The sequence below is a fragment of the Streptopelia decaocto genome (genome assembly GCF_964273445.1).
Source record: "Streptopelia decaocto genome assembly, chromosome: 6".
Taxonomy (NCBI): Eukaryota; Metazoa; Chordata; class Aves; order Columbiformes; family Columbidae; genus Streptopelia; species Streptopelia decaocto.
The window spans coordinates 38,055,258-38,075,846 of NC_138660.1; the positions used below are offsets into that span (position 1 = coordinate 38,055,258).

The 20,589-nt window shown below is 39.7% G+C and overlaps 1 protein-coding gene across 2 annotated transcripts in view; it reads right to left on the reverse strand.

Annotated features, from left to right (window-relative positions):
* Window positions 1–18,671, reverse strand: part of NCKAP1 (NCK associated protein 1) — a 62,647-nt gene extending 43,976 nt beyond the window's left edge. For both annotated transcript variants that reach the window (XM_082056783.1, XM_082056782.1), the window contains exons 1-2: window positions 18,486–18,671; window positions 6,287–6,397 (exon numbers count right to left, since the gene is read on the reverse strand). In XM_082056783.1, the coding sequence (XP_081912909.1) occupies window positions 6,287–6,397; window positions 18,486–18,593 (219 nt within the window). In that variant the 5' untranslated portion in view covers window positions 18,594–18,671. The remainder of the gene's footprint in view (window positions 1–6,286; window positions 6,398–18,485) is intronic.
* Window positions 18,672–20,589: the final 1,918 nt, after the last annotated feature.

The window sequence follows — 20,589 nt, forward strand, 5'->3', positions numbered from 1 at the left end:
GTTTACTAACTAATGTATTTCTACTGCAAGATCTATTTTTTGTTTGTTTCTAAGTTTCCAGCACTAAGTTTACCCTTTTGAAAAGGAAATGGCCACCCATGCCCCTCAACAGCTGTTACCATCCCATAGGGCTGACCAGATTATTAACACTGGCAGACAATACACTTTTGGAGCAGTGAGGCTTCTCTTTAAAAACTGACCCTCCTGTCAGTCATAAGAACAGTTTCCCCATTCTCTCACTTTCTTTCACATAAATTCATACAGTAATTCCTACATTAAACTCACTATATATTACCACATCACCCGAGCCTTCAACACAGGTCTTGACACCTCTGGGGCAACAATTTACAGACTAAAAGCTTGTGCTGTTCTATAGACAAAATGTTTTGGACATAAGTCTCTAGCTGCTTGCATACCTACATTAGTGTCATGAGATCATGAAAGAACTATTCATTTAACATGCATGAAAACTAATTTTGACATGCCACTTCGTTAACAGTGTGTAACTAAAGTATGGTTTAGGTATTAACAAGTGGAGGTTCTTCCTTCTCTTTTTGTTTTGAGGTTGGTTTTTTTTCTCTGTTTGTTTTAAATTGCCAAGCTCTGAAGTTGTCAATCATCATATTTAAAGAGGATTTCGGTTTTAATGAACAAAGCAAACACGTTAAGTATGACACACACTCACCCCTCTGCAGGTATTGCATATGCTATTAAGTAATAAGAGTGAGCACATGACTAGTTTGGTTTACCTTAGCAAGTGACTCACGGGCTGATTTGACTTACAGCAGTATAATACAATGATTTACTACAAATAATAACAAAAATGAAATTGTAGTTGGATGTTACTCCATCTCAAATTCATGCACAACCAAGGGTTAAGCCATGAGTATAAGCATCGCAGCTGATGGTACTATGATTTTGAGAAAAGATAAATTACATTATGACAGTTCTGTTTGGTGAAACGTTTTAAAGACAATCCAAGATTTCATGTTCCTTTTGGAATTGCTATAGAAATATTAAAAATGCTTACTTTCAAATGACTGTTAGGCTGTAAAAATTTATGTGCTATTGTCTGATTACATTATAGCATAAGTTATCTTAAGCTGCGAAGTCAGTCTTATGCAGGTAACAACTGAAAACAGCAGACATGCTACTGTGCACAAACTAGTAGGTATGGTTGTATCAGAGCAAGGCACCAGCACAGCAATTTCCATTTTGAATGATTTTTAGTAACAATTTAAATAAAATTGTTATTTGTTGCAGATATTTTGCAGTTTCTTCTGAAATAAACTATCATTAGTATATCCCATTCTCAAGCACTAAAAAAAACCCTTAAGTGCTCGTAGAAAGCTGATCAGAGACTAGTTACTTGTCATGTGGCTTACTCATGCAGGGTAACTAAATTACTAAATACTAAATAAACTAAATTACTGCCTCAGTGAGTTCTGGAAAACCAATCTCACTGGCAGTCCCTTCAGCACTGTAAGTTCCTTGAGCAATGGCAAGCAGAGCTGAGCAGGCAGCTGTGCAAGCAAAGCACAGCATCCTCTTACCTCAAAAAGATTTTAGTCTTCATGGCCAGGAACCCAGTTAGTTTTCTGCTGAAATACAGGGAGCTGGGTTTTTATTGCTTAACTAAGCAATAAGGTGTATGAAAAATTGAGTCTCCCAGACAAGAGGTCTAGAACTCCAGAAAGCTGGGGAAAAAGGTTTACTGAATTTCATGAGTTAAGTTACGTTCCTTAAGTTAATCTTAAGAAATCAGCTGCCATAGGTGTTTATTACCTTATTGTTTCCTCAAAAGATTTTTAGAGAAAAAGAGTTACCAGTACATAAGGCAGCATGGCTGAGACCTGGATTTTACCTCAGAAGAGAATTTCTAAATTATCTTCACTAGCACTGTGCAAAACACAATATTAAAAGCTTGATTGGAAACAAGACATTTTGCTTTTGGCACAGTAGTACCCCTTCAGAAAGCAAATTCTTATTTGTATTTTGTGAAGTATTTTGAAAATGTCTAATTATTGCAAGTACCTATCACAACTTAAAATTCAGGATTGGTTATAAAGTGCATATATCAATAATTATAGAAGAAAGCGCTTAACAAAAGCATGCATTAATGTCTTCTAATAAGCTCTGGCCAAGGAGGTCCAGCCATGCTGTGCCCACACCACCCCTCCCACCATCCAGCTAATTTGCTATGCAACCAGCTCACGATGAAGTGAAACTGTGAAAGCCACAGTAAGCCGAGCAAACATACACACTGGCATCTAAAAGGAAAAAGCCATCGCAGCCATGAAGTAGAATTAAATACAATGTGGAGTGAACTAATTCATATCTACAGATCCTCATCCAAGCAGCGCTGGAAATGCTCACACTGCTTGCACCCTACTCTCATATGATCTTGTTTCCATTCCTGCTGATATAATAATGCAAAAAATTATTACAATTTAATCAGGGAAATAACCTCCAAAATATTATCTCCTAAGAAATTAAATGTGTAGTCAATACAAAACACAATGGAATTGATATAAACAATACTTGGAAGACAGCTACTAAAAAATAAAGACTAGCAATATGTGGAAAACATGGATGTTTCTCCCACCAACCATACACTTACCAACTTCTGAGTAATGTTTCACTGTTCTGCTTACTGCTAAGCAATGACTAAGCCTCAGCTTCCCTGGTAGACATTTAAAAATAGGGGAAGTTTTTCTACAGAGAAATTGCTCAGGAGCAATCTGAGTAAAAGAAAAACATATGCTCAAGAAAGAAGGCAGATATTCTCACTACCTCCCATATGTGGTGTTTTGGAAAGCAGAGAGGAGCCAACTTCATCACACAGGGACACAGAGCTTTACCTGCACGGGCAGCAGACTTTTCAGATCCTCTCCACAATCTACAGAAAAATCTACATCTTTTCTCCTGGCACCTCCAGTTCCCCATAATGAAATATTTTATTCTGGTTTTACAATGGCATTAAATATTAGCATTGACTGAGAAAAGAGTAATATTTAGGTCCTACTATTTTTTTGGAGTTCAGTATATTCTCATTTGATTTCTCTGTGGTGAGAACCTTGCCTGTGCACCTTGTAAGAGGATGAGGTCCAAAAAAACCTTCAGAAAAATCAGGCTGCTTCTGCATCCCTTAATTCAGAATGTTTCGTCTGAAACTAGGCAAGAAATTTGGTGAAAATATATGTTACCCTGAGTCAACACTAGCACAATCAGATCACTGTTCTGACTGAGAATGATGGTGCTAAAAGGCTTTTTGGAAGCCCTCTCCAATTCAGAAGGGTTTTTCAAAGCATAGCTTTAGTCAGTTTAAAACAAATACAAATACTAAGGTTTCCAAAACACAGAAGATATACACTTTTTATTATTATATAGTTTCCTTTTCAAATAGAAGTCTAAAATGTTTGTTTCTCATTTGGTCAATCCATCACATTTTTTGTTTACATATATTCCCTCCTTTGCAGGTGCTGTGTACACTATTAAGCAACACTACATTGCTGACCAACATAATTAACGGTTGATCTAAGAGCTCAGTCTTTAAACTGCACATTTTCAAGGTTATATGTCTCACAATGGTGACTGGAGAAGAAAAGGCAAGTGTAAGAGATCACAGTGACTGCCCTCGGATGACAGAAGAGAGTGAGTTATGAACTGAGAAGGTCCAGAATTATCTATAATCGATACTTGGAAGATGAACTACTCATTTTGTTTTTCAGCCTGGCCAGCAAGGATTCATCGGGCATTTAATTTTTGTTTGAACTGTTCATAAACTTTCACTCTTGCTACAATATTGAAAATCGGCGGTTGTCAGACATCGCTCTAGTCTGACTGACTCAGCATGCCAAACACTGAAGGAAAAACAAAACCAGGAGCTGCATTTTTGTGAATAAAGATGTAAAAGCTATCAATAGTAAACCTAACAGAATCACTTGTTTCAAAAGTTCTAAAAGTGCAGGCTTTTCAAGATCAGACACCTTTCTGATTACAGCAGAGACTGCTCATACTCTTCAATAAAACATGTTGTTCACCTCTGAGATACAGAGCACTGTAAATGATGGCACCCGAGAAAAACAAACTAGCAGCTAACAATAGGTTAAAAAAAAACAAAACTCAAAAGCAAGCACTGCTGCTTCTCTCACCAAATGTAAGCTTCTTCAGCAACATCACCTACTGACATGTCAACAGGTGCTACTGTAATAACTGCACAGTGCTAAGCTACAGCAGCTGCTGCAGTTGAACACACAAAATCCACAGCGCCCCCCGAAAGGCTGTCCTGGATTTTCACTGCAAGGAGGAAGTACAGGTTATGACTTCTCCACTATTTCCCCTGCAAGAATCCTTTGTAACATTTCATTAACTGATGTGTCCTTGTTCCAAGAAGCTTCTTGCTCTTCCAAATCTCTGACCACCCACTTCCCTACTGGAGGAACTCACTGGTGGACACTCCCAGTACATGGTGAGCTGGTTGGTGGCCAGAGGCTGACAAGGCCATATTGCTGACCAGGACCTACATGGTTATGCCTTTTTGAAGCTAAAGTTTACAAAAATTAAAAAAAAACCACCTTACATCAAACCAGAACGTTCTTTGCACATCACGTGGCTTTTGTCTCATTAGGTACCTGCTATGGGTAAAGGTTTGTTTTGGGAGATACACCACTTCAGAAGAAAACTTCTGTAAACAATGAAGACAAGCAAACTGCCGTCAGCTCTAACCGCAGGGAGGGAAACCCCAGCTGCCTACTGCTACGACTCCAAATCCCTACTTTAAACTGCTCATACATGGAGGTGGTAGGGCTTTTGATAACTGTGCTTAATAAACACAGTCCGGCCTGGCTCATGATAAATAAACACAAGGCAATGACAAAACATTATGAGCGTGTCCCACTTTAGAAACTGTGATTGTCAAAACATATCAAGTTAGCTTTGATCTCTTTCCATAAATCTCACAGTATCCTTAAAGATCTATCATTAGTTAAGCTCCAAATTCATAGTCAACAACCGGAAGACATATCAAGCGTACATGCAACTGCATTAAATAAATTCTATATACAGAATCTATCACTTTTAACAGTAGATCTGCCACTGAAATTTAGAGAAAAATGAAGCATTGACCAAACATGGTTTAACAGGTTTACTGTTGTTACATAACTTTGATAAAGAATTTGTCATATTTGTTACTACCACAATCAAATTCAATACAAAGATGAGCAATACTAAACACTACAAAACACGACCAAATTTTAACATGAGGAAGCATCATTACTGAAATAGTTTCCTCCACAGGGGAAAGTTTTTTCTAATTTTCTTTCATTGGTCTTACTGGAGACATCACATAAGGATTCTAGAAGGCACTGTAAACTAATTATTACCACTAATGTTACCACCACCATTCTGCAGAAACCTGAATGCTTAAAGCAAGCCTAAACCTCTCAAGCACACATGCAAGTAGTTGCATGCAGGGAACATGCAAACCCAACACCTACCTCCATTTTCTACCTTTGGAAAGAAATATAAGCAGGTAAAACAAAAATCTCTCCCTTGACTTTCAAATTGAAAAAGAGAAACAAGTGTCCATCACCTGCCAAAAAGCCTACCTGTAATCTAATAATCTTAATTATCTCTAAAAGGCTACAAAGTCAAATTCAGCAATGCTGGATCACTCAGAAGGATGAAAAATAATTTGCTACTACAACTGAAGTCACTGTATCTGAAGAGGAAACATATTTATGTATTTTTGTATTTCACAAGGTTTCTCCTTATGTACTAAAACATTTTTTATTTCCACAGGGATTGACCCCATTGGTAAGGCCACCTGGAAGGTACAGGCACCTGTAAAGTACAAACACACTCGCCTGCTTTACAGTCAGGTGCCTTTTAACCAACTGCTGGTTCGGTCTCATCAGAAATAGTTACGCAACTTCCATCTTCTCCAATCAGCCTGGTCACAAGAATTTCTGTTATCAAAGTAAGGCATGATTTTTTCAACAATCGTTTCCCATTGGCAATTCTTTGAAACTGAACAAAAGAGAGAAAAAGAAAACCAGCAAGTATCCTACCCTAACAAAACCAATCCAGAATTACAGTACAATATTCTCTCTTTGGAGATAATTCTTTCTAGAGTACCCTGTCAGACACTTGAATTAACAACTATATTCCAATCGTAACTGTCAGCATCAGATGCTTTACAAGAACATACAGAACTTTACGGATTTGAGCAACAAGTGCTGAAGGGTATTAAGAAAAATACTTATTTAGCCATTTAGTTACTTACATTGTTGTTGCGTGTTTCTACTGCTGGAAACTTCCTGACTATGAATTTGACAGCAGATTCCAGGTTTTTGTCAATAAGATAGGATGGTTTGGCTTTGGGGTCACCGCATGCCTATAAAAAAATACAATAAAAAATGAAGTAAACATACAATCATCCGTCTAAAGCTAAGCGATAGTTGCAAATCTGACGACACAATTTTATAGAAAGATTGTTTGTTTGTTTGTTTGTTTTTAGTGAGCAGGTGATAAAATGAAAGGCAAAGTGCAGGGACTGTCACAGCTGAAATATGCAATGGGAAACAGTACAGAGATGCTCTTCTACTGAAAAAGATGCATGGAAGTATCAAAGCAGTTAGTGCAGAACAGCAGTGAGGGAAAAAACTCAATCCTAAAAGAAGGAGGAAAAAGAATGGTTTCTTTTTAATGCTATTCCTGGTTTGAGGTAGTGTTGTATCATCTGAAGTTAATAAACTGTTAGAAAATTCAATCATGTAATCATCTGTGGAGGACAGTGCTGAGCACATTAGTTGATTAAACTATCCTTTATTAAACAAAACTAAAAGCCCCACCACCAACCTGCATTTAATTTTTCTTCAAACTTAACTGCAAGACAATTTTCCATGCCACAATAAAACCACCAGTACTTGCGTGAAGTATCCTACTTCCCTAGATTAAGAACTCAAGTTTTGTCCCTTTTCTTTACTCCTATAACAGCATAGGCTGTGCTTTAAAAGCAGCAATCAAGAAATTTCATTAAATTTTAATTTGCAGAGAGGTCGCAACTAAGTGTTAGGTCTCTATTTAAATATCTTATGTAGACATCTCAAAACAGCTTCTGTGGATAAAGGACTGACGAAGCACCTACTTTTGCCAGCTCCAGAGCATGCTGTCAGACACACGACTCCTCCTCCGCTACTCTGACTAGTGAGCCATGCTACACCATTTAGTTTAGAGCAACACACTAAAAGCAGGGTTACTTACATGACAAAATTTGTGCTCAAATTGTATTTTCTCTCAAATATTTATTTAGTTTTACAGTCCTCATAGGGATTTGCAAAGGAGTTTCGTGTCTCATGCAAAACTAAATCACATGCTAGGCGTTTCTACGCAACATAGTGAACTCAAATGACAGCTCATTTAAAAACTTCTCCACATTGATTTCTATGACCGAGTTGTGGACTGCAGAGACAGAAGTCATGGAGTATGAGACCGATTCTGAAAGCGGGCAAGCGGGCAAAGGGAAGGTGAAAAGCTTTGCAAACCTTCCAAACTTGTCCTTGCTGGGAAAGCAGTGTAATAAAAAGAGAGAAAAATTACATATAAACATATTACTCTTAAATTCTAAAACACGTTACATTTAAGTGAACTAACACACTATTACCTACATCCAAGAGAACATTATGACCATCTGTTACTATAGGCAGCATACTTTCTACTGGATGGCGATTATTCTAGTAGTCAAACACAACTTTACGCATACTCATTAGGATTTCACTATTGTGCAAAGTGCTGCATATATAGAGAGACATGTAACTTCTAATAGTATTTCCAAACTAAGTTTAGATAGGGAGAGGAAAAAAAGGAGTTAACAAACATCACATGCAACTACAGGGGAAAAAAGGAGAGAAACTCAGTGAAGTTTTACATACCTGAAAAAGAAACGGTAGCCAAGAAAAAAAAAAAAAAAAAGAGTCATTATTTTAAGTTTCTAAAACTCCTACCAGTAGTACATGACCATCATGATGTATGCTAATGTACTACCCTAACACCAACACTCTCACATTTGCTAATTTTTCCACAAAAATACTTAATTTTATTAAAATATCATATCTATAATACTACAAGAGGAATTTACAGTGAAAATAAATGCAGCAACATCCTCAGTATCACTTAGATATTAAATAGTTGCTTCAATATTCTTCCAGCAGCAAACATGTGCCACAGAAGATCTATTGTGAACACACTTTAAAGTCTTTATACAATTTCAAAAGTAAAAATTATACTGTAAATAGGTGTCCAAAAATTAAATGATGCAAGCTTCAAATTTATGAAGTCTTTAACCAGATGTCACGGATTTGTCAGATTATTTCAATTTGCTGTCCTTGCCACAAGTTATATAATTTTCTCTACTAAAAGAAGGATCGCAAACTCGGAAAACAGCTTCATAGACAACACATATTTGTGGCCTGTTAAATTCCAATATGGTTGCTCTTATACAGGAGACAAGAAATCCGCCACTGTTCACTTCCTAAATTTTTCGGTTTGAATTCAAACACTACTTCCACATTACACTCCTTGTTTTTCGTAGCAACAGATGTTTTTCCTTGTGTAAATCAGCTCTCCAAAACGGTTAGTAAAAATTATGTTCTACCCAAGCCCCCCCCCCCAGATCACTTACATGGAAACACATGTCTGAAAACACTACCATGCACACCCTCATGTAGCTTCAGGAACTCTAATCCCAAAGATGATTAATATTATCCTCGGTCTAACTGGCAATCCCCTCAATAGATCTGAGTATGCAAGAAAGCCTTGCTCCTTCCAATTGTTTGTTTACTAACAGTGCACTTAAAGCAACTTTAATTCTTCCTACTAATAAACCACACAAGATGGATCCATCGATAAGAAAGGAAATTGCTGCAAGATACAAAAGGTTAAATGTCTCCTCCATACATTTCAAAATTCCAGCTTCTAACAAGTTGGACCAGCCTATGTATGTGGACTGATGAGGTCAGACACCACAGAACAAGGCGGTTAATGCCTTTTCCTTTCCTCTCCCACATCCCGCAGCTCCTTTCTAAGAACTGATATTATTTGGTTACTATCTGTTGTTGCATCAACACAGTTTTCATCCATGCTGTTGCCTGCATTCAGGTAAAACAGTCTACATAAGCTAAGCCTCCCCTAAAATGGCAAATAGACCTATGAAGCTCAAGCTCACTACAATTTAGTCTAGGAAGCATAAAAGAATGAAGATACGAACCCCAATCCCAGCACTTTCACACAAGTGGTAAGACACATAGCCACAATTTTGCACTGCAGAAAGAACAAAGGCATTGAGGGCAATGGCCTTAGAATATAGATAAGAAAAGCAGCTTTTGCTTTTAATCATTGTATTAGTCAATATAAAACCCCTTGTCAGCAATGTAATAGGCAGGAACATGGTGGTACAACATAAAAATATCACTTTGCCATATACATATCTCTAGCATTCAGATAGAATTTTGAGAAATAGCTCTTTCTCAGTCAGCCTCAGATGTCACTTTCTCCCCTAAGTGGGCTGCAATAACCTTTCTTCATTTATTTTTTTTAAGGAAAAACAGAATGGCTATGTTTTTTGAGCATTAAAAAGAAATCTGAATTTAAAATGTTCTTACTAGAGCAGCATTCATGGAATACAGCTCTGAGAAGCTATAGGATTCCAGCTGCTTTGGCCCCGAAATACTATACTGAAAGAATCTCCCAGCAGTCATCTCTAAATCCCTTTGTACATTACTAAACAGTTGCCAAGCAGTTATGCTGAACAAGATGATGCAAAGCTACCATCAGAGACTAATCCAAGTAACCTAAAAAAAAAAAAAAAAAAAAAAAGCTCAGGCACTGGATTTCTACCAAGTTACACAGCATTTTCCACAGCAGTTTAGAATGGTCCACGTTGTGGTAAGCTTCCACTTCTCAGTTAACTAAGTGAACATATTTTCCTGATCTCATTCCATGCATCCAACTCTTAACAAGAATATGACTTCTATAGCTAAGAGATTCATTATTCAGAATTCTCATTTGCTATCACATGTATAGGCCAAACTTCAGAGATTGGACTACATGTACATGATGCCATACGTTTTGAATTAACGCAGTGATTTCCTACCTAACCTAATAATCTAGATAGCTAGGTCATTATTATTACGAAACAAAATACAGACTCTATTCTTCACTTGATGCTATGAGGCTCTTCTATACTATTTTCATTTTGAAACTGAAGAATACTACATAGTTTCACTTTTTAGGTCATAATCATTCAGAAGTGGCCAACAAGAAAACAACCAACAATAAAAACCTCCTTAAGGTCTACATTTAAAATAAGGGGCCTCTAAAGAACATAGAATCTGGTACAACTGCCCTTGGTGCAGCATACACCAATGTTAAGAGATATGGCCAAGAGCCCTTTTGCCCCAGTGCAGTTACAGCTATCACCACAAAAATCAAACCCCAACATTCTACTTCCTACTTGAGGGCAGAGGATGTTGGAGAACAAAACAAAACGCAAACCACCAAACAAACAACAACAAAATCAACAAATTTGTTACATATATCCAACTGATGGGACATGAAAAAAGGGAAGTTTATGTTCAGGTAAAATCCTTGCCAAAAGTCAGTGCCATGGCACAGTGAACAGGGTGCAAACTCGCATTTAGAACTCCTAAACTTCACTCCTGCCTTTTACATAAACCTGCCAGGTGTCCTTGAGTAACAATATTGGGAAGTATTACCTGAGTTACATGGTGTAGGATGATTTTTAAAAGTCCAAATATGTTACTGTATTACAGAAACACTTTTTGTTGTTGTTGCTGCTGCTAAGCCCAACCTATTTCAAATGATTAGCAGGGCTGTTTCCCAATAAAGGAGAAACAGGGCCATTTAAATCAAGAATTTCCTATGTTCAGTCCCCAAACCTACATCAGCAGATGATCATAAAGTAAGTCATATTTTGCAACAATTACTGAAATAATCTGTCATTTACAAATGAACATGCACTAAAAAAACCTCTATGAATATAACCAGCAAACTGAAGGAATTTCAATAACAGCAAAAAATATGCCATCCCCTGAGTCAGTAACTTTCATTAGTAAATGGAAGTACACTAAGATTTCTCACATTAAAAAAATGGGAACAGCTCTTGTATGTACCATTTAAGGTTTACTACAGCACACTCCCTTGACATGCAAGAAAGGCATGCACACTAAAACTGTTCTGCTTCCCTTGGAATAGCTGCTGGCATTGAAGACTTCACCCTAAAATGTATCTGTAAGTTTGAATGCCTGGTTTGCAGCTATGCATCCTATAAATTATACTAAATAATACATGGCAAAGAAACATTAAAAGAGATAGGTTCATCATTAACTCTAGACTTCTGTAGGATAAAACACATTATTTATTCTTTCTGTCATGCATTTAAAATAATGAGATTACCATCTGACAAGCTCTAATTTCAAAAATGCAAAACTGAGAAGGAGAGAGGTGAATAGTCAATAAAGAGCTTCTTTGAAGGGTGAATACGTGAGGAAACAGTTCATACTATATCTGCCTTAATATCTCTGATGAAGCCTACTACAACCGCTTTGCTGTATTTTAGGTTTTATGGAAGCCTAAGATTATTATTAAACAGGCTGACTCCAGACAAGCTTTGTGAATGAAGCTTTGTCCCTCTTAACAGCAAAGCAAGCAGATGCAAGAATTAGCTGGTCACACATGGACAAATTATTACAGTTTAAATACTTTTGATAGCTTAACCGTCCTACAACGGTATCACTTGGGTAATCTTGTACCAGCTAAATTACATTATTGATGTTTACAGTTACATAAATGATACTTGTACAAAAGGTAAACATGTATTTTGATACATAAACTAGGCTAGTGGATTCAACCAGAACTGTATTGTTCCCATGACTTAACCAGGATCCGGAATCAGAAGAAAGTCTCCAGTGTACTAATTCCTGGACAGTCTCTAAAGGCCTTGAACATATCCAAAATATGGCTCAAAATTATTATACCACTACAACGTAAACTCATGTGAAATGAGAAGAAAAGGCTAGAAATGACCTTCCTGTTCCAAAGCAAGATGAACTGTATCTCTGTTGCTCCTGGGAGACATCTTCTAAATCTTTACTTACAGGTCTCCAACAGGCTACATTCAAAACCGTTCTCACAGTATTTTCCAATATTTAACAATCTTTTTAATTAGAAAGTTCTAAGATCTAAACTGAACTTTTCTCTCTACAATTTAACGCATCACTTTTTCATCTCTGTGGCCATACTGAACTGCACAAACTATTCCCCTTCTCTCCACAGCAGTTCTAAATACTTAAAAATCTGTATCTCTTATTAATTTACTTTAAAAAAATTCTTCCCATTTTCTTAATGGGTGAAATTTCCTGCATCAGTGGTCTTCTTATTCTACTCTGGACTTTCTCCATTTTGTCCACATCTTTCTTGAAAAGTGTGTCAAATCAGATACATTTCAGATGAGTCTGAAAGCATGCCATCCAGACCAAAAGGATTATTTTCTTTCTATCTTGCTTACACATTTATAGAACCTCATGTCATCCCTGATTTTTTTGCAGCAAAACTTAGCTGGCTCACATTTCTGCTGGCAGGTGCCTAATTTTTCCTGGCTATTTTCCGCAGACTTGCTATCGCATTACTTTTCATTACCATTTTAAATTTCACTAAGCACAATCATACTTTCTCAGCCACTTCCAAGTTCGTTAGGCCATACCTACAATTTGTTAAGCTCAAACTGAAGTCCAGTTAGGTTCTTCATTACTTCCATTGCTTCTCCCAGTTTCCTAGCCACAAATTTATTAAGCACACCATAGTCATCATTTAGGTTATTAATATAAAGAGTGATTGGAACCAGAGGTTAAGACACAGCCCAAGAAGACCCTGCTGAACCACAGTCTGACAATGAGACCTTCGTAACTGTTCCCTAATACAGTTATCCATCTGCTTTCATCGTTACGATTTCATCCAGACTGTACTTCCTTAGATTGTTTGCGAGAACAATCAGATGAGGTCACATCAGCAGCCTTGCTAAGGTCTAAGTGTAAAATATCCACCAAGTTGTTCATACTAGAGTGACCTGTCAGCTCGTCCACGAAAGAAATATGCTTGGTAACACTTGTTTGAGTAAGCACTTGGTTCTAGCAACCAAATACAGGGCAGGTGAAACCCAAAGAAAACAAACAAACAAAACAAAACACAAAACAACAAACCAAAACCAAACCAAACACAAATCTAAAAAACCCCCCACAACAAACAAAGAGAATTTGCACTGCCACAAAACTTTCTCGAACTGTGATTTATAAAGTAACATCTTAATAAAGGAAAGCAAGGCAACAGAAATGTCCAGTCTATTCTGAATCTAGAACAGGAACTCTTAAAGACTTTTTAGCTGCATCTCTGTATGCAGAGGCACACAATCTTAAAAATCTCTTCCAACTAAAACTACATTTGGTTTTGTGTCAACACACGGCAGGACAAACGAACAGTAAATGGAAGGGCACGTAATTCATTTTGTAAACAAAGGAACAATGCAAGGCAATTCTGGGCATCTACACTTGATGCAAAAGGATAAATCCACCTGGCTTTCTGTATATTTTAAAAGACATCATAGGATATTTTTATATTGCATTAGAAAGTCTTATTGTATATTTACAAAATAAGTTGCTTTTCTGAGTTTAAAAAAATAATGTGACATGGTATCATCAGTTTGTGTTTGCTTCCTGAGCAAATGAATTTATTTATTTGTTTTTTATTTCCAGCACTGCCTGTGAGTTTGTTCGGGGCTTCTTCCTCCTCCTCCTATCAGCAGGACAGTATTCTGAGTCATTCCTCCAAGACCACAGACACAAATAGACAAACATAAACTATCATCTTAACCTTTACAGAACTGCTGATATCTATCAATCCCTGGAAGCAATACCACCCCACCCTAAGCCACTTCCTGACAGTCTCAAGACATTATCTGTTCTTTCCAATATCAACCTTACAACTCAAAACTAGATTTTATTTGTGAGCTTTTCCTCTCAGTTCAAAGCTCTGCACCCCAACAGTGAGCTCAGTGTCGAAAGGGTGATCTAATCCTACAGTCTTTCAAAATTCAGCAGTCTGCAGACTGGAAACTCCTCCATGTTCTGCCTGCCACCCAAAATCTCTCCTACTTTTTCCTGAGGCACTGCCCTAGTGCCTGAGCAAAACAGGACACTTTATCAACCGGTTCTAGTCAGACAATTTACAACTGCCCCCGCGATATTTAGACATTGTCAAGTCCTCTCCAGTTCAGTTTTGGAACTTTTGGGATCTTTTTCTTCACCCCAATCTCACAAACAGCGTAAAAGACTGGCGAAGGAAGATTTGAGCTCTATTCAGCCTTGGCTGATCTGGTCAACTTGGCATTGTTTTACTACAGGAGACTTGATGCAGTCCTCCTCTCTCCCTCACAGAATACGCCTCCTCTTGCACTTTGGAAAGTATTAAGTACTTTACCTGCTGTAGAAGATAATAGGCAAAACAAAAAGTACTCAGTCTTTAAACAGGCTAACAAGTAACATCCTCAATACAGATAAAAATCCAATATTTCTGCCTTTGTATCCTTAAAGAACTAACTGGCATTTAATCACTTGCTAAATTATTTTAAATCTGGCTTCATACTAAGCTGTGTGGTGCTCACAATAGGACTGGAACCACATTTTTACTTTGGAATGGTAAAGATAAAATCAGCTAAAGCCCCTGCAAATATTTATTCTGTTCCTTATCTACTACTTCAGTTTGGTTATGCAGTTCATATCTAAGAATTGGTTTAACATTCTCATTTTTCAGATGCTATGGAATCATCAGTTGTGAAAGTCAAAAGAACTTTTTTGTTAATGACATTTTAAGAAAAAATTTTGCACACAAACATAAAACCTGTAGTGTGAAGAACAGAACATTGCTAGCAAAGCAATTAATGCTAAACAACAGAATCATCATGTTTGAATAACATATACTCTAAATAATTCAAAATCTTAACTTTTACCCTTAGCATTTCTGTTGACAGTAGCCCTGCTTCGCCATTCTTCAAAAATTACACTCTGTTGATTTGCTCTGGCTAAATCTACACTTCATGTATTTTAAGATGAAATCTCTTATTACGAATACTTCCCAGTATCCAAGGGCTTCATAAACAAACAAAAGATGGGCCCACAGATAACGAGATTTCTCTGCCACCACTCTTGAACAACACACTTGTCAGTACCAGCGGCATTACACAAAACTTGCCAACACAGACTTGGCCTGCTCTGAAAGGTACCACAAAATCCAAGCTTCACCTGAGCCAGGGTGGCATGAAAAGTGCTGCCGCCTCTGATTTATGAAGGTTTAGATGTGGGCACATAACAAGAAAAGAGGTACATGGAAAGCAATAATACAATTGCTAACCTGGATAACTGAGGATAACTTCTTAAAAAGTAGAAGGAACAAACTAGGAAAGAAACCACAACAGTAAGCTTTCCAAGTTCAGAATTAATCCTTGTCCCAGTACAAAAGCCAGCTGAAAGCAGCAAGCGAAGGGTCATCCTCCAAAATAACAGCAGCAACAAAAAACCCCACCTCCACACGGATAAAATGAGAGTTTTGTCTCATGATACGCTATGGCCTTAGTAACTCCACTTTTCATATTTTCCATGTCACTCTGAGACAAAAAAAACCATACGGATACTCTACCTTAAAAACAACAAATTTTAAACTATTTCAGAAGAGAACACCACAGAAAGTCACTAAACAGGACATTATGAATAATTAACAGCTATAAGCACAATGACATCAAAACTGACATTTATATAGGAAGATGAAGTGTGTTTATCAATTTTCTAACTGCTTTTAACAACTGTATTTCTTCGGGAAGTAAAATTTTCCTGCTTTCTTTCTAACAGTCAAGAGAATTCTTGATCCTTTAAAATCTCTGCTCCCTAGACAGCATCTACAGCAATCTGTATGGCAGCTACAAACACTTCACCTCTTACTTCCTCTTATTAAAAAAAGTCTTAACCATTTCCTTTAACCGCAATACCACATATTGTGTGCTTATCTCTAGTAACTTGAGTTTCGATATCATCTTCAAAGGAGGAAGCTATGAGAATCTTAAACAGCAGTTTTGGCATTTACTGTTTTCAGAGAGCGAAAGAGAAAGAAAAAATAGAAATAAAGAAAAATGAAGCGTTCCAGGCAGCCAGCTATGCTGCAGCTGGGCTGAAAAGAGGTCCACAATAAAACACAGTAATCAGTCCCGAGACTTCTGGGGCTCACCATCAGAGCTAGCCAGTTACTACTGACAAACGGTACTCACTGAAGCTTAAAAAACCAACTATTTGAATCACAAATCACTATATGAGTACACAGAATTGCATCTGGGATGGACACAGATTTGCAAAACTATACATCACACAATAATCAAGCTGCTTGGTCATGTCTGCTCTCTGTATGTAGGACCTACACAATTTTGGACTCAGTTCATGGCATTTGCAGGAAAAACTGGTGTCATCTCTAGTGCTCCCCTGCTGAGAACCTACCCACTCACATCACTAATACGAGTAACAGCAGAAGCTACCACCCTACTGGCACACATGCTCTGGACTCTGCCATCTAAACACGCCAGCAGAAATGTGTCTGTAGGCGCTGGGTTGCTTAACATGAGTAAGTGGCCCCAAATCAGAGCACTGGTAATGGAAACAGAGTCCACACTCACACTGGTTAAGGCACAGCTCTATGTCAGGACAAGGTTTAACTTCTCCTGTCTTGTTTCCTGCCTTTTCGCCCCAAAGCAGGGCTATGCTCAGGAGAAATTCCTTTGGCCTGTTTTTCACCTGGTGTATTCCTCTCACAGCATAACAAGCACACACACAAATGACTTCCCCACTTCAATGCTCTTCCCCATAAACAGGGAACTCCTGTTTTATGTTAGAAGTGTGATTATATTGTTACAATTATTAAGTTGATGCAGTTTTCCAACATAGGAAACTGCAGACTAAAATGAACCTCCCTTCTATTTTGGAAATATACAAATTTGGAATAATTTTAAATGCTTTATTTATGTCAGCAAAGACTTGCAAACATTCAAGCGCACATCGACTACTGACATTGCTTTGGATCAACACTGACTTCTGAATACTTCGGGTTTTTTTATTATTATATTCCTGGAAACATCATATTAATTAAAATCAACATTTCCCTTGGTATAGCCAAGCAGCCCTTACTATTCCTGGAATACAAGCCTCTCATATGAGCAAAACAATTTGACAAAACTCATCCTTTAGCTCAGATCTGTTTGGCAGGAGCACTCCTGACAAAAACCTGAGTTCGGAAGTCAAAGCCATCAAGTAAGCACCTAAAAATCTCACACTCCCTCTGCTACTGCTGCAGCGCAGGCCAACTGAACCCAGCATGTGAATGGCACAGAAATTTTAACACACTAGGCCTGCAAAAGGATGCCCCTTGCTTGAACGGAATAACTAACAGTTTATTTGAAACAAGGAAAACCTTTCTCAGAAGTAATTGTGTTTGAGGGAAAGCAATAAAATCTGAACTAATACTCATTACTAGAAGTGGATTGAGCAGCCGCACACATTCAGATGATGCACTGCGGGTCAGGAAAATTAAACTGATAAAAATACACGAAACACCCGGCGCAGGGGATGGCCATGAACCACGCTCTAATACATCGGAAAGCACCAGGATTTCCTCCAGAGGAGAAAGGAACTAAGCACGGAGGTGTAACCCATCCTTTCCTTCATACCCAGACCTGCCGCCGCCCGCACCGCCTCAGCCGGGCAAACACCGATGGATGGATTTCGGGAAGGCGGGACCAGATCCAGCACCCACGGCAGCTTCGCGCATCTGCTCCAGCTCCCGCCGGGAGCTGCTAAGCAACGGCGCGCCTCGAACTTATCGAAATTAAAACTTACTAATTTTACCCCAAACCATTCCCTTCGGCAGCGACGGGTTTCGCAACTCGGCGTGGGAAAGCCCGTGCCGAGCAGCCCACTCCCGGCTCCCGTGACTCACGCACGGCGGGGCGGGAGCGGCTCCGGGCCTAGGCCCCGCGGCGGGGGGCGCCGGGCCTGCGGGCGCCGCGCAGAACCGGCCTCCCGCCCGCCAGGTAGCGAGGCGATGGCCGCCCGGGAAGCCCCGTCACCCCCCGCCGCCGCCGGGCCCGCAGGCGCCGCAGCGCCGGGCCGGGCCGGAGCGCCTGACCGCGGCGGCGGCGCAGCTCCCGCCGCCTCCCCGCCCTGCCTCTCGGGCCCCGCAGCTAGGCCGCAGCGCGGCCGGCTGAGCCGCAAGCCGTGAGGCGGAGCGCCGGACCGGCCGGGGCCCGGTGGGGCGGCAGCGCGGCGATCGCGCCGGGGCGGTTCCTCCTCCCCCCCACCTCCCCTCCGGGGCCCCCGCACCTTCTTGATGTTGTAGAGCCGGGTGAGCATGCCGACGCCCCGGTCGTTCAGGATGGTGAGCTTCTCCGCCAGCTTCTGCTGGCTCGGCTGCAGCACCGACCGCGACATCTTGCCCCGCTGCCCTCCGCGGCCCGGGCCCCGCCGTGGTGCGGCCGCCGGCCCGGCGCTGCGCTGTCCCCCCGCCGCCCGCCGCGGCGCTGCTGCCTCCGCGGGGCGTGGCCACGGCGCGCGTCACGTGGCGCCGCTCTCGGCCGCCCCCTGCGGGCGGGCGGTGGCGCGGCCGGACTGGGGGCGTGCAGGGCTGAGTCCCCGCTGTCCGCCCGGTGCGGCGCCGCGGGAGGGGAGCGGCGCTGGGGTGGAAACCGCGGCGGGGGAGCGTTGGTTTGGGGTGCGGTCTCCCTGGGCGGTTTATTTTGCTGCTGTGCTGAACAGCAGATCCGTCAGGCTGTATTTCAGGGAAAATCCCAAGGTGTGCTTCAAAACCAGGAAGAATATTCATTTTTGTTCAAGGTTTATAAAAAAATCGTTTTGTTTTTTATTGTTTTAAATTTTACGTGACAGAAATCAGGAACTGAAGCTCAGAAAAGCATTGCATGGCGTATATTGATACAACTATCGTTGCCAGGGTCCCTGATTTTCTGAGGGCACCTCAGGACCGCACCTGGATGGGACCCGGGAGGCAGAAGGAACCCAGGGACACCCACAGGGCAGGGGCATGAGGGACTCAGGGACACGCTGACACCTGTGAGGCTTTGCCATCCCCTGAGCTGCACACCCATGTACAGCAAATTCAGAGAAATACCATTTGACTAATTACTTGAGTCACATCACTGTTTTGTTTTGTTTTGTTTTTTTCCTTCTTGAAAGCACAGGAATTAAAAGCATGTATTTTTAAGGAATAGTGAGATTTCCACACCATGAATGTCAACGTGGGGCTTCCACCAGAGCTGTCCCTTCCTGCAACCTGTTACTGGGCCGGCTGCACCGCTGATCATCCAGCACAACCAGCCGGGCTGCAGGGCTCCTGAGTCCAGTTAGCAGGAGACAGGCTTAAGAATTAACCTTCTAATCTCATTTTTTATAATGGCACCACCATCTGTGCTTTTATTTTTATATTAATATTTCCATTTAATTTTCAGTTTGCATTTTTGCATTAGAAATCTGAATCAGACAACCTCACTCTTTTAGTGGTTTTAAACTAATAGATTTCAGAAAGCATGAATGTGAGATTTTAGAAAATGAATGTGAGAAGCCTAAATGTAACTAAATTGTTACTGACCTCCTTCTTCCCTTTAGCAGCTACAAGACAATTTCTGATTCAGAATGAAATCAGGAAGCAAGAACTTAGAGTTCCAATCTTAAGTCTGCTATTGACTCATTCTTTGGCCTTTATCAGATGATTTTCTGCCTCAGATTTGTGTCCAAGAGGAGGGAATACCTAGCAACAATGTTGTAATGAGTAATTAGATTCGACCTGACCTTTCACTGCCGTAGTCTATGGAAAACATCAGAAACATTCAAATCAGTATTAAAATTTGTCAAGCATAAAATGCTATGTAATTTTGAAGTAGTTAACTGATAATATTTATAGTAATATTTTTACACAAAACATCTTCATTGTATTTTTTTTTAAGTCAAATATAGTATTTCTAGTTGCAATGAAGATGGTTCCCATGTGGTTGCACTGCAAAATAAGAGCAAATATTATTGCTGAGAGCAATTTTTTTGTTTCTCATCTAACAACAACTGCCAATTTTTAATTCCATATTAAATTATTTTTCAGACACATTGAGTCTTCTGGAAGTTTCAAACATTAACAATCACAGAATTTGTAATTCATATATAGCCAAGCAAGTGGAATGATACCAACATCGTGACAGTTCATTGGGCATTTTTGTGTGTCATATTGTATCATCTACGGTCTAATATCCCAATCTTTCTTCCTCTGGAATTAATACAAGAAACTACAGATTACAAAGGAATCAAAGTCACTTGGTTTTGATAGAGTTTGCACCTATAGAGCTCACTGGAGAACTTTCAGGCTCTCTATAACAATTAATGTCATTTTCACAGTCGCTTTCCAGGCTGCACAGGCAACAGGTTG